General features: G+C 37.4%; 1 protein-coding gene across 1 annotated transcript in view; it reads right to left on the bottom strand.

Annotated features, from left to right (window-relative positions):
- Positions 1 to 12,140: 12,140 nt before the first annotated feature.
- Positions 12,141 to 15,519, bottom strand: part of acap3b (ArfGAP with coiled-coil, ankyrin repeat and PH domains 3b) — an 84,086-nt gene continuing 80,707 nt past the window's right edge. Inside the window, exons 23-24 of the mRNA XM_052111755.1 lie at positions 14,833 to 14,943; positions 12,141 to 14,734 (exon numbers count right to left, since the gene is read on the bottom strand). Coding sequence (XP_051967715.1) covers positions 14,587 to 14,734; positions 14,833 to 14,943 — 259 coding nt within the window. The 3' untranslated portion in view covers positions 12,141 to 14,586. The remainder of the gene's footprint in view (positions 14,735 to 14,832; positions 14,944 to 15,519) is intronic.

The following is a 15,519-nucleotide window of genomic DNA, read 5'->3' as shown; positions in this document are numbered from 1 at the left end:
TCTTAGGGATTTAAATTCCTTAAAAGAGTACTTAGCCATGAACTAAACCAATCAGCTCCGATGTGAGTCACAACGTTACACATTTTGATTTGAGCAAAAAACTAAATTGAAATTGCAAGTCAGACTTAAAGGTGGACTCAGTACGTTTTTCTTTGTTAAATTGTACTCCTATGAATTGTAATTTTAAAAAATATGTATAAAATCATGACCACTCATGTGAAGTGAAGATTCCAGACACATCAGTAAGCTTATTAAAGCTGTTTGGCACATGGAGGGGGTCCCCTCATGGGGGCAGCCATTAGAATCACTTCAGCCAGTGGAATACTTCTCTTAATCTCAGTAACCACATCTGTTAATGGACACTTTCATTCATTGATTAAATTAATCATGGCTGACTGTGAGAAGTGGATTGCAACAATGGCATTGGTAACTGAAAACTTTTGCTTTTGAGTGAATTTGAATCCACACCTATGTAAAAAAAAAAAAAATCTAGATTTTTTTTTGGCAAACCCCTGTGGCAAATTTGCCACTCATTATTTTTGAGTGCAAATAAGCTTAGAGGCAAATTCTTCATTGTTACCACAGGTTTACCACAGCAGTTTGCCAGTAGTGACAAATTGTCCATTGTTGCCAAAGGTTTGCCGCAGGTTCACCACTACTGTGAAGAGCTGCAAACTTCTCGCAAACATTTGTGGCAAAGCAGCAAATTTGCCTGAACTGTAGATTTTTTTTAAGTGTTCGTCCAAGATGACACATAAAAAATGACTGCACCTTTAAAGTCTTTAATGAGGGAATTAACTACAATTCCATGGGCAATTAAGTACTGCAAATTATGCAATTAAATTAAAAACGATGGGAATGTAAAACTATTGACTTAAGTTGTTGATTATAAGTTTACAAAAATTTTTTTTGTATAAGGATAATAAGATTATCCTTATGCCGTACTCACTCCAGAGCTCTTGATATGGGCACTCTGAAGGGAGCATGGCATTACTGTATGAATGTACCCTTCACTAACAGTCTTGTCTATGGCCCTTCATAAAAAAATATTTGTTTACTTTTGACCCTTCGAGTGGTGTACCCTTCCCGCAGTGCCCTTCAAAAGAGCAAAAATAATGTTTGGAAAACAGCCAAACATATCTGTAGTTTGACAGTGTCAAGAAACTCTGTCATTCGCCATGGGTCATAGAAGTGGGCGGTCGATGCTGGGCACTATTTATGCGGTTTGTACTCCAGTTAAATAATCATACATTTATATCATCATATATTTTTATGGAAAATATTACAAATTAAATAACTTTTAGAATTTTGGTAATTTTGTTTGTTTAGTTGTTTGTGGTGGTTTAATACAAAGCTGGCAGAAACCTGTTACCATGGTACATTTTTTGTAAGGGCAGTTGTGACTAGTCGTATAACAAAGTGGCTAGAACATGCTTGACTACCATAACTTATCCACTTGTGGTTATATATTTCAATATATAGGGAATGTCACGAAAAATAGGCTCCCTTTTTCTGCATTAATTTGAAAAGTTATGGCTGACAAAAAAAACTTGGTCATTTTCGTTAGACTAGATGACAAAATGTTGTGTGGTGTAAAATAATACTGCACCTCTCTTCAAATTAATTGAGGAGTTGAACTTAAAAATTATTCATCGCTATTTAAAGGGATTGTTCCCTCCTAAATTAAAATTTTCTCATGATTTACTCACACTCACAATGCCATCCCAGATTTTATATATTTTCTTTCTTCTGCAGAACACAAATATTTTTAAAAGAATATCTCAGCTCTGTTGGTCCATTCAATGCAAGGGAATGGTGGCCAGAACTTTAATGCTCCAAAAAGCACATAAAATCAGCATTAAAGTAATCCACAGTCTCCAGAAGTGATATGATAGGTGTGGGTGAGAAACAGGTATTTAAGCCTTTTTTTACTGTAAGTTCTCCTCACTGCACTGGAGGTGATATGCACTCAGAAAGCGAGTCAACAAAAACAAAAACGGAATGTGAAAGCGGAGATTTATGGTAAAAAAGGACTTAAATATTGATGTTTCTCACCCACTCCTATCATATCGCTTCTGAAGACATGGATTTAACACTATTCTGTGGACATGTAAATAAATGTTATGCTGCCTTTGTGCTTTTAGGAGATTCAAAGTTCTGCACAACTCTAAAATGAACTGGCAGCCAATGCAAGGAAGATAAAACTTGAGTAATTATGATTAGAAGACCTAATTCACGTCAAAAGATTAGCTGCAGCATTTTGCACTAAATGTAGCCGTGCTAAAGTGCATTGATTTAAATTTGATATTCACTGGCAGCCAAAAGTTTGGAATAATGTTCAGATTTTGCTCTTATGGAAAGAAATTGGGACTTTTATTCACCAAAGTGGCATTCAACTGATCACAATGTAGTCAGGACATTAATAACAAGAAACATTTCTATTACAATTTGAAAAACATTTCAGAACTTCTTAAACTACTTTAAAGAGCTCTCATCCAAAAATCCTCCATGTGCAGCAATGACAGCTTTGCAGATCCTTGACATTCTGGCTGTCAGTTTGTCCAGATACTCAGGTGACATTTCACCCCACACTCCCAATTGCACTTGCCATAGATGTGTCTGTCTTGTCAGGCACTTCTCACACATCTTACAGTCTAGCTGATCCAGGCCCGCCATCGGGGTCAAAGGGTACAGGTACCCAAGGGCAAGGGGGGCCCATGCAAAGGTCTGTGGTTAACATTTAATGGGATCAAGTACAACAATTTACTTACTAACTTATATCACCGAAAATAAAATGCATATGTATTTACATGATAAATACATTAATTGTTATCTTTAAAACACATTTCACCTTGTCATCTGATTCTGATCCCCATCCCCCCACTGTTATTGTGTAAATGGTGCGGTCGAATCACCTGGCCAATCAGATGTGCGGAACACAGTAAATTTTATATATTTAAAGATATTTTAATAAGGCAATTCAATTGAATTCTTTAAGTTTATTTTTCATAATAATTCTGAATAATTTCTTAATAACCAAGAATATAACTTCAAAAAGTAATAAGACCACGGACATTGTGTCACCAGTATTTTATTTAGTAATTTAAATATCTAAATGTCCTTTAGCTTCCATTTTACCGGATATACAGTTGCAAATACAGTATATTGAGACATTTCTGCCCTAACCCAATTGAAAAACAATCATAGGAGTGTCAACAAGCTATTTGGTTATATAATTTTTAAGATCTGGTTTGCAATTGTATGATGCATTTCCATCAAACTGAATTGCTAGTAACAAAATGTAGATTATTTGAATTAATGGTTAAAGTTAGGTGTGAAGTTCTTTTTAATGCCAATTTAATGAAAATGAAATGCTTCACATTTATACTTAATGCATAATACTCCTATAATATACTATACCACTCTTACAATATACTGTATAACTGCATATGGTTTTAAGGATTGCTCAATTCAGGAAATTTTCTCAAAACTGAAATCTTAAAATTATACAGAAATATTTATTATTGTCATTTTCACCAAATTGTATAGAATGCCCATATATGGAAAAGCTGTTCAGTCTATTTAAGGTATGCAGCCTGTTTCTATCCAGTTTTGGTTTGTTATTATTGATTATGGTAATTATAATGAATGAATCATAAAATCAGATAATTCCTAATTTGTCTGCTATTTAAAAGACTTTTGTAAGAATATGGTCACAATCCGTTTATGGATTATAAAGATTCTAAGATTTTAAATAATGATTATTTTGTGAGGGCGGCACGGTGGTGCAGCGGTTAGCACTGTTGCCTCACAGCAAGAAGGTCGTGGGTTCAAACCCTGGTTGCCCCGGCCTTTCTGTGTGGAGTTTGCATGTTCTCCCCGTGTCTGCGTGGGTTCTCTCCGGGTACTCCGGCTTCCTCCCACCATCCAAAAGACATGCAGGCTAGGTTAATTGGTGTCTCCAAAAAAATTGCCCTAGATGTGGAGGTGAGTGTGAGTGTATGTCTGTCTATGTGTGGCCCTGCGATGGACTGGTGACCTGTCCAGGGTGTCCCCTGCCTTTCGCCCAATGTTAGCTGGGATAGGCTCCCGCGACCCTGTACACAGGATAAGCGGTTGACGATGGATGGATGGATGGATGGATGGATGGATGGATTATTTTGTGAACATTCTAAAATCTCTCGATGAAGTCACAATGACACAAAAGGGCCTATATAAACACCCAAGTTAGGCAGTTTCCAAAACGCATTGCAGAAATAATGTGGCAGCAAGCAGGCGTGTATAAGAACGTGTATAATTCCACCAGATGTACACAGCAACAAACCAACCAGAATGAGGGATATAGTTTGAGAGCAAACCAGATAATGAGAGGAGGATATTGAAGACAGACAGTGACAGAACTGTGGATGAGCGAGGAAGAAAAATCAGAGAAGAAGAAAGATAGAGGGGACAAATTTAAAAAGAGGTTTTGGAGGCACTTTTTTTGATGATAACCTGAGAAAAAGGCAAGCAAAGAGGGAGCAATTGCAGAGGAGAGGGTATACAGGCAGGGAAGAGAATAAGGCTGTGCAGTTGAGGTGGAGACAGTGGATGAGGGATATGAGACAGTGTCCTCTGAGAGGTGCACTGATCTCAATGTCCACACATCAAAAGATCAAGAGGAATTGCAAACAGATAATGAAGTCCACACGCCACAGATGGAAGAGCTAGAGCACCTCACACAGCAGGAGCATGAAGTTGAAGCTCAGGTGAAAACATCAGGGGCAGTGCAAATGATCACAAAAAGATGACTTGAAAAATCACTTTAAATGGAAGAAAGGCAGCATAACCAGCAACTATAAAGTTGGGGAAAAGCTGAGCCAAGATGGATGTGGAACATTGTTTGAAGGACATAGTTTATAGGATGGCCTTGAGGCGGGACTAAAATTCGTCACCAATACAGAAGAGATCAAATTGTGGGCCATTGCGGCCACTTTCCATTCCCCCTGAGGTGTAGCAACTGTATGGTCACTATTTGCGAAGGATCTGAAGTGCACGAGTTGGATACTAACATGTGGACCAAAAATGACCTGTCCAAGGAGCTGTGCAATCTTGATTTCTTCTTGCTTAGTTCGAGCCAAAACAGTGACTTCATTTGGGAAAGATCCTGGTTTAGAGAGACTTGGAATGTTGGTCTTTTAAAAAGAATATTTAACATTAAAAACATTAGAATCTTTATATTGCAGGACATTCAAATGATTAAGACCTTTCTTGTTTTTATAGTGAAATTGCCTTACATTTACAAACTTTACATTTACAAACTTTACATTTACAAAATGACAAAAAGTAAAAAATACATGAAATGTTCATTATCACTTAGTTTTTAACAACAGCAAGATTTAGTTGCTGTGACTGTTTCAAGCTTTTCACCTTTTCACATACACTGGTTCATTTTATATGATCTTCAATGTGACAAAATGCTGTTTAAAATAGACCATGACCCTAACATAGGACAAGCCGCTGTAGAAGATGGATGGATGTTTAAAATGGTTTTAGAGGGAGTATAGCATGTTACACTGTAGGACATGTCAACTATATTAAATACAGAGTAAATAACTTTTTATGTTTTATATAATGCATTAACAACACAATGTACACAATTGTATCTTTTATTATTTAACACAGTATCTGAAAATAAGCTTTTGGATAAACTATCATTTTGCCTGATTATTTATGCATGTGTGCATGTATTTATTGATTTGCATCTCTTATAATCAGTGTATAATATATTTTATCATCTCTTTCTCTTCTCATAACAGTGTGTCCAGACAGAGACCCTCAGGAGCCACAAGTGTAAAGGGGCCACAGCTTCACCATCACATGCAGTTTAGCCACGGTTTCCAGGAGAGTCCTTTCACCTCACACTTCCCTGGACCATCAGACACCCCACCCACCCAGTTGTCAATCCCTCAAAAAATGTTTTCCTTATTGCAGAAAATAAGTCAACTTCAGCCATACTAACTTTCATAATACAGCAGATTACCTTGAGCCATTTATCCATAATTTACTTCACCAAGAACCATTTGTAAAAAGTTAGATAGTGAGGTTAAGTCTGAATTTATTACAGCTAAATAGAACATTCACATTTTTGAATTACCCTATATATGTTTGTAATTTACCATGTTTATGATCATCAAGTGCACTTGCCAGTTTATATTTTCTTCTAGTTTATCGTCCTACTTCCTGATCAGAGCTGAAACACCCCCCTTGAGGTGGATATCACCATAATGCTAAAAATAATTAATTGTCTTGAGTAGGGAAATTATATCATCTATACTGTATGTATAATGAATGTATAATGAACATGTCTCTTTAAACTGACAGGAACTTAACTCCACAGGGAGAGTAAATGTTAAACTTAAGTGGAATATAACGTGTCTTTGTGCAAAATGAATGTAAAGGGGGAGACTTGTGTTTAATGCTTTGTTGTGTTATTTAGAAGAGTTTCTGTTATATTGGAGTTTTAGGGGTTACCATTATGATAAAGAGTGGAGTTTGTAGGTTGAGGACATAAACTATTTAAGAATGTTCTGTATTGCTGTACTCATTGAGCAATTGCTAAGATAATCAAAGCACAGTATTAACTATTAGATTTCAATCAGCATGCTAGTATTCACTGTACTAGCTAGTTCTAGGTAGTACTAACTAATTAGGTTCTCTATACTTGAAATTGTTAAATTGAGAATTCATGATAATTTCAAGTTCAAACACATAGTATATAAAGTTTTAGGTCAAGAGCCATCAAAATGTACAAGTTTTCTTACTCAATGTTTGTTTTCGAAATAGATGTAAATGTTTTAATGAAATGGTTGTTTGTATTTTTTTCCTTAGATTAAAGTAAACTTTGCCATATGTAAATACACACACACACACATGCATGCGCACACACACACTGCAATGTGGCATTGCTTGTTAAGTTTACTATCTTATTAGAGAAGTTATCTCACAAGGTTTTTTTCCATTTGTACTGTGATCAACAACTCGCTCGTAGATAGTTTTCCTTACCTTTCAGAGTCTCTGGCCTTCAAGGAGAAACTAAGAGGGGCTCTGGATGGAGTGCCACCTGGGGACTCTGCTCGATTACTTCAATGCCCATGTGGGCCACAACAGAGAAACCTGGAATGAAGTGATTGGGAAGATTGGCCTGCTCGATCTGAATCCAAGCTGTGTTTTTTGATATTGGACTTCTTTCATGGATGTGGCAGGGCGGACGGCGGGGCCGGGTCGTGATCCTACTTACCCGATCCCGTATTAGGCTAATCAAGCTTCTGAGGTTTAAAGGCCAACTGCAGAGTATCGTGCGGGAGAGAGAGATCATTAGCGGACATGTCCGTCATGTGTGTGTTTATGTTGTCTTTTAAGTTCCTCATTAAAATATTATTTATATTGAAAAGCCGGTTCGCGCCTCCTCCTTTCCATTGAATGACCTTTACAATGGATTTTTCAGAACAAACACCATGTTCAAACATAAGGTTGTCATAAGTGTACTTGGTACCAGAACACCTTAGGCCAAAGATCAATGTTTGACCCTATTGTTGTATCTTAAGACCTGTGGCCATTCTTTTTGAACAATTGAGTCAAGAGAAAAACAGAGCTGTTAACTGTACGTGGTGGTGAGTTGGATCTGATGGCATGGGAGGCTTCTTTACTTACCTGGCAAACCTAAATGGATTGTGAGGGTGAACTGGGAACATTTGTCAGATGCTTCTGTCTTGAAGATCCAAGAATCTGTTGGCGGACACCAGTGGTGGAGGAAGACATCATGCTGAAGAACTTTCAGGATTGGTTAGCCAGTGGGACTCTTGATTCAACTGACATGTACCGCCAAGCCAGAAGGACTGCATCCACAGTAGTTGAAGAAGTGAAAACTCCGGTGTGTGACATATTCGGGGAGGCCATGGAGATGGACTTCTGGTCACCCTAAAAGAGGTTCTGGTAAACCATCGGACAGCTTAGTCAGGGGAGGCAGGGCTTTGTCCATGGTGAAGGCCCATGATGTTGACACCTTTTCAGCATTGCATGGATTTGTGGGACAGTATCTGACAATTCGAAAATGGGTGTGGTAGTTCCCATTTTCAAAAAGGGGGGCCGAAGGATCACACTTCTCAGGCTGTCCGTGAAGGCCTATGCCAAGGTGCTGGAAAAGAGACTCTGGCCAGTTGTCGAATATTGGCTTGAGGATCAATGCAGATTCCATTTGTTGTGGAAAAGTGGATAAGCTCTTTACCCTAGCCAGGGTCTTAGAGGGGGAGTGTAAGTTTGCTCATCCACTCTAAATGTGTTTTGAGGACTAAGAGAAGGCTTATGACCAAGCCCCCCTGGGAGGTTCATGGGTTGCGCTACATGAATATTGGGTACCGCTAAAAACCAAAGCGAGAGTTTGTGAAAATTATGTACAAGATTACAAGGCAAATCCGAGGGCCGGAGTCTGTCCAGTTTGGGGGCCTCGGGATTGCATCTCTGCTATTTGCAGATAATGTTTTCTTGTTGGCATCATTATTCTGTGACCTCCAGTACACAATGGGGCGCTTTGTGGTAGAGAGTGAAGTTTTGATGAGGATCAGCACCTCCAAATCTGAGGCCATAATTCTCTGTCGGAAAAGGGTGGTTTGTCCTCTCCAGGTAGGAAGTGAGCAGCTTCTTCAAGTGGAGGAGTTTAAATATCTCTTGTATTGTTCACAAGTGAGGGTAAGCTGGACCATGAGGTCAACCTGAAGATCAGTGAAGCAGCTGTAATGCAGTCATTGTACTGGACCATGGAGGTAAAGTTGGAGCTGAGCTTGAAGGCGAAGCTCTCAAATTATCAGTTGATCTACAGTATGTTCCAATCCTCACCTATGAGCTTTAGGTGGTACCACAAGATTAAGATTGCTGTTATAAGCGGTTGAAATGAGATTCCTCGCAGAGTGGCTGGGCTAACCTAATTGGACAGGGTGCGAAAATAAGGCATCAGGCAGATGCTTGGAGTAGAGCCGCTGCTCCTCCATTTTGAAAGGAGCCAGTTAAGTTGATTTGGGTGACTATACAGTATGCCTCTAGGGCACCTCCCTGTTTTGGTGTTCTGGGCATGTTCAACTGGGAGAGGAAACCACGGGCAGAACCAGAAAGAGGCTGGAGGGCTTATATACTTCAGCTGACCTAAGAATACCCTGAGTTCCCCCATGAGGTGCTGGAGGACGTGGCTGGGGAAAAGGATGCATGGGTCAGCCTGCTGAACCCGTTTCCAGTGTGACCTGGACCCAGATAAATGGTTGAAAATTAATGGATGGATAACCTTTAGTAAAAAGTAGTTTAACAAAATATGACATGATAAACTTTGTCCATGTTCATAAACATGCTTATGTCACATAAAAGCTAAAGAATAAAATATTCTCTTAAACCATCTGATAGTTACAAACCATATAATTTAACATTCAAACTCAATATATTACATTTAATATTTGAGCAAAATGTCACTTTAAAATGTACATGGCTAAGGTGATTAAAAAATAAAAATGAAATGTTTACAGATTTGTTTCCTATTTTTTGAGTGTTTTCTAAAAGTTTGATGGATAAAGTTGCAAAATTCAATAATGTATTTTTTTTTTTATCCAACCAAAATAATAATTTGTCATCATTTATGTGAAGCACCTCCCCATAAAATATAGTTGCATCATAACAATATACAGTCAATATAATTTGTAGCAACAATCTAAAGTTACTCCTAGAACATCTTTTTTGACTTTCTTTGGTCTAACTTGTTGTCACTAGATACTTTCCTCATGGATACAATACAGAATACTATATTACAGAATATACATTTTATTTTCATAGTTAAATATCATATTAGCAAAAGGAAAATACATTTTGAATAAATCTCCCATTAATTGTGATGGAAATCATATACTTTATGTCAAACACTGGAAGTTGCTTAACTTAGCTCAGACCATATGGGAGAGCTAAGGAACATGTGAACCTTAAATGCTATAAAAACTATAAAACCTGAATTAATCCACAAAATTCCACCATGGGCCTTAGGAGAGGGCCAAATCTAAAAGCAGTACCATTTATATTACTAAAATCGATCACTAGCCTAAAGCTTTCACTTAAATATTTTCATATATTACTCTTTAAGATGAGCATGAAGATATCATGTATCGTAGTCTTTCATATGCTTATAAAGCAACAGGCAATCTGGAGGACCACTGGTTTATGACATCCCAGAGGCTTAGTGTTTTGGGGGTGTATGAAGCCATGTGCGAAAACTCCCGAAAGATGACAGTGAACGTGGTGACATCTGAAAAAAGAAACAAGTTAGTGTAGGAGTCATAGACTCCCTAAGAATTAATAATGTACAGTCATGTCCCTGCCCTAATTTGATTACCCTGCTTCTGGCAGGAGACTTAAGGAATCTCTTCTGATATGTTTCAGTTTTTGTACATGAACTGAGAATAAATTAAAGAAATTCATAGTGCGGCTATTCAAGTCAGTGGAAAGCATCATGGAACAACAGGAAATCACCAAACTGCTTCCATTGTGTAGTTACAAATATTCTAGGATGTGATATCCAAACATACATTGACAAAACTTCCCAAAAATAAATAGCATGGTACCAAAACATTTAGACACTTAAGCCACTCTTGTCTGAATGGCAATGCATGAGTGACAAACGTCAAACCAAGTGGCTAGATGTCACAAGCAAATTTTTCAAGTAAAATATTTCACAAAATGAAGTGTATTAGGTTTCAAATTATAAATAAATAGATTTAGTGTTCAAAATTAAGACAAGTCTGGAGCTATCTGGTTGTGGATCATGTCCATATTTAATATGATAAACTCCATGAATGAACTGTGGTTACTCTGCTAAGACACATCCACTAAAAAATCACCTCAAGACCAGTTGGTTAAAAGTCATTGCTATGATGTCAACCAAGTTCAGAAAAAAAGGTTTTGCATAATTTGTTGGCAAATGCCACTTGGTTTGATTTTTTTGTTTGTTATCTATGCAAAAGACAAATAATGTTTTTAAGTGGGGCTTAAAGGAATAATTCACCCCCAAAATGTAAATTCTCTCATCATTTACATCCTAGATGTGTATGAGTTTCTTTCTTCTGTAGAACACAAACGAACATTTTCAGAAGAATATTTCAGCTCTGTAGGTCCTCACAATGCAAGTGAATGGGTCCCAAAATTCTGAAGGTCCAAAAACATATAAAGGCAGCATAAAATGTAATCCATACAACTCAAGTAGTTAAATCCATATCTTCAGAAGTGATAAGTGTGGGAGAGAAACAGATCAATATTTAAGTCCTTTTTTACTATTCTGTAAATCTCCACTTTCACTTCCAAATTCTTCTTTCGTTTTTGGCGATTCACATTGTTCCTGCATATCACCACCTACTGGGCAGTGATGAGAATTGAAAGTAAAAAATGACTTAAATATTGATCTTACCCACACCTATCATATTGCTTCTTAAGACATAGATTTAACCACTGCAGTTTTATGGATTATGTTTATGTTGCCTTTGTGTGCTTTAGGAGCTTACCAATGTTGGTCACCATTCAGTTGTATTGTACGGACCTACAGAGCTGAGATATACTTCTAAAAACTTTGTTTGTGTTCAGCAGAAGACAGAAAGTCATACATATCTGGGATGGCATGAAGGTGAATAAATTATGAGAGAATTTGAATTTTTGGGTGAACTATTCCTTTAAGTGTCCAAATACTTTGAAAGTCACTGCACACAATGAATAACTTCACAACTTTTGTGATTTTTGAAGTACATTCTTGATAGTTAAACTCACAATTTCCATTAGCGTGGTTCGTTAAAAGGAAAAACCTGGGGGATAAAACTGCTGTTTCCTCAAGAGGAGAATGTAGAAACCATGTTGATCATTTTCAAGATACACTAATGGAGTCATTGAGTCACTTGTTCATTAGCACCCAAGTGAAATCACAGAATCCTTTTAAATCAGGTAAGAGACCCATAAAGTGAACACCATACCAAGTGAAAGAGCCACACCCAATAATAAACAATGTGTAACATAACGTAACTCACTCGTAAATTCTTGCGTCTTACTCTCTGTGGACTCACAGGTATACTGGATTCTAAAAGAGGAATGATACATGGGAAGACAAATTTATCATCACAATATAAATGATGACAATAATAACACAGAAACCACATCCAATCTAGAAACATCCATCCAAAGGGGATCTTTGATGGAAACCCACTGAAGAGATAACTATTGCATTGTTGGTGTCACCAAACAACTATGGGTCTCATAAATGAAACACTTATTTTTGTGAATGCCACATCTGAATCTGCTGTATCTGACTAGTCCTCTAAACCAGCCCTTTACCAACACCACAACCCGAACGAAGATCATAACAAAGAATAGTGACCCAACCCTCCACCTCACTGGCTGCAAAATCTTCATAATTCCTTAAATAGTTTTTATTAAGGAATTACAGACTGATGCAGAGAGTGTCATAAGATAGAAAAAGCAGAGGAGAATTGAGCTCAAGACGGTTTGTTTTATTGTTTCAAAAGACAAAAGTTCCTTTCTTTCTTTCTTTCTTTATTTTTTTAAAGATTTCTGCCGTACAAACAATACAATAATTTTTTCAAACACGGAACGTTACCTAACAGTGTGAAAACAGACTGTACCGAATGTTGTGAGAGAAAATGAGTTAAAGGTTTGAATGAAAGAACCACAGCTGAATGAAGAGAAAGAGCAAGCCATTCGAGAACAGTTCAAAGCATATTCACAGCACAGCAGGTAAAATTATTTCTCAGGTCGACAAAAATTAAAAAATAAAAAATATCCAGCTACAACAACTGAACTGGTCCCTTACAAGGCCTTCAACACTATACTTGCGATGATCTATTTTCTGCACTATCTCTATTCTCAGATTTAAAAAAAAAAAATAAGTGGACCAAAGGTTTCTGAAAATGTTTTCCATCCTCCAAACAAATGTTTTCATTGTTTTTTCTTCTTCTTTCAATTAAGACGAAGAAAAAAAAATGTCTGTAAGATGTTCTTTTCTTTATACCAGGGGTGGGGAACCTTTTTTCCATTAAGGGCCATTTGAGTCTTTACAAAATGATTCATGGGTCATACAATTGCTTGCAATTTCTGATTGTGGGTTGAAATGAATGTACGTGCTCACACACCAAAAGACTAAAAGGTCTGTCTATTATACAATATTTTGTGTTGTTATCATTTACAATTATTTATAAACATAATATGAATGGAATTGTTTTTCAGGTTAATTGAATCGAGGCCATTTTTTGTTTTTCAAATTATTTCTCAAATGGCCTCGCGGGCTGGGTAAAATGGTCTTGCGGGCCTCATACGCCCCTGAGGCCTGACATTCCCCACCCCTGCTTTATACCCACTTAAAGGCAAACATCTGTTCATAAGCCGACACTGTACTGATCACCTAGTGAGTGACACATTAAACCACACCCCCACTTCTGACCAACGAGTGCCTGTGGTTGAAACTTCAAGCTGACATAGTCTTAAAACTGGGATCATCTGCATTAAATGTGGTGGAAAAAAAAGAAGAGGAAAACACAAAGCAGATGTCATCTGCAGTCATGCATTTTCACATAATCACAGAATCAGGTGGCTAAAATATGATACCGTGCTTGCTAATACAGTATGCGAGCGAGTAAAAGCATGCAAATACGGACTGCTTCTACAGACGGACTGCTCTAGATGAGCGGTTTTCTTTTAAAATCACGTTACAGTCATTTGGGAGCTTGGCAATACAAGTAAATATATATAAAACAGACCATTTGAATAGGTTCTATAAATAATTTTGAATAGATGGCATCTCTCTAAAACATTAGAAGGGGTCGAAAAACACCCGTTGCTTTAGTGTATGAGGGCGACTGATGAGTAGGCCTACAGCTGGCTCAGTTGAGTCTTGAAGTTTTTTCAAAAGCAAAAGATGACAAAAGTGTAATTAGACAAATGGAAATGCCTTTAGTAGCTTACTGAATAAGAAAAATTTACAGAAATGCCAATTTTCTTTTTTTGTATTCCAGTTATCATTGCACTAATCCTCAGGACGGAACATAAATAAAAGCACAACAAACATTAAATATTAACATGAGGCAGAATAACAAACAAAAAAACAAATACTGTCGGTAGGAAAAGTGCGCATAGTCATATTTTGAACATGTTGACTCATTAACAATAGGAAAACCCGTTCTGAATCACAAATAAATTCTAATTCATATGAAACGAACTTTAGATCAGTCTAATGAGATGAAGCTGGCCCGTTAATCAGTTCATTAAATTCATTATTATATTACAATTAATGTCACGTTGGCATGATGCACATGAATTCAATACAGCTCTACCTGTCACATACTGCAATTAGCGGTTTAATTTCATTATTTTGTGTTAACCACATACATACGAACACAACATGTAAATTAACTGGTCAGGTGACTGGTCAGGAGGGAGGAGGTTGAACATTTCACTTGTTCCTTACTAAAGCTACACACTTAAAATGTCCTTTTCCCATAGTCTGTCACTGCTCAAGAGCACCCCCTAGCATTCATCAATGGTGAGGCAGATAAACTCCTGAATACACTTTTTGTACTGTTGCTCTGTGGGACTGCGGCTGGGATATTGACCTGGCTGTCCGAAGGGACCGTCTGCTTCCCGCATCTCTTCATTCATCCGAGCTAACCGCAATCTGACAGAGACAGATAGAGCAAAAACATGAGTTCTGTGCTAAAGCTTCACATAATTGATTGACCAATTCCTGAAAGGAAAAGAAAGTACTTGACATACAGTGTGACTATGTCTGCGTTGGCTGTCTGGACGGCGATACTGAGAGGGTCCTGCCCGTCTTCATCGATCTCCAATTGAGAAGCTCCACGCTTTAGGAACAAACACACCTGCCTGTGGACGCATACACACAATAGTTAAATTATGTCTTACAGTAATTGTTAAATTAGGTTCCACAGAAAACTTTCAGCACCTGTGGTATCTAAAATGTGCACTGTGTATTATTTGATAAGGTAAAGGACAAAAGCAATAGGCATTATGAATGATAGCATGCCCATGATGCCAAAGAAAATGCTTTCTAGCAGCTTACTAGTTTAAAGTAATAGTTTTTCTAAAAAAAAAAAAACCATTCTCATCATTTACTCACCCTCATGCCATCCCAGATGTGCATGACTTTGTTTCTTCAGCAGAAAACAAACGAAGACTTTTAGAAGAATATCTCAGCTCTGTAGGTCCATACAATGCAAGTGAATGGTGACCAGACCTTTGTAGCTCCAAAAATCACATATTATATCACATATAATAGGTGTGGGTGAGAAACAGATCATAATTTAAATATATATATTTTTAACTCTAAATCTCCACTTTCACTTTTACATCAGATAGACACATGTGGTGCCAATCAAGTTTCACTTTCAGAACTGAAATTTAAAGGCAAGTGGATATTTAGAATAAACAAATATTAGAGAC

Source organism: Xyrauchen texanus, chromosome 39 (assembly GCF_025860055.1).
Source record: "Xyrauchen texanus isolate HMW12.3.18 chromosome 39, RBS_HiC_50CHRs, whole genome shotgun sequence".
Lineage (NCBI taxonomy): Eukaryota > Metazoa > Chordata > Actinopteri > Cypriniformes > Catostomidae > Xyrauchen > Xyrauchen texanus.
The sequence above is the reverse complement of the archived record's forward strand: the minus strand, read 5'-3'. Positions and strand labels throughout refer to the sequence as shown.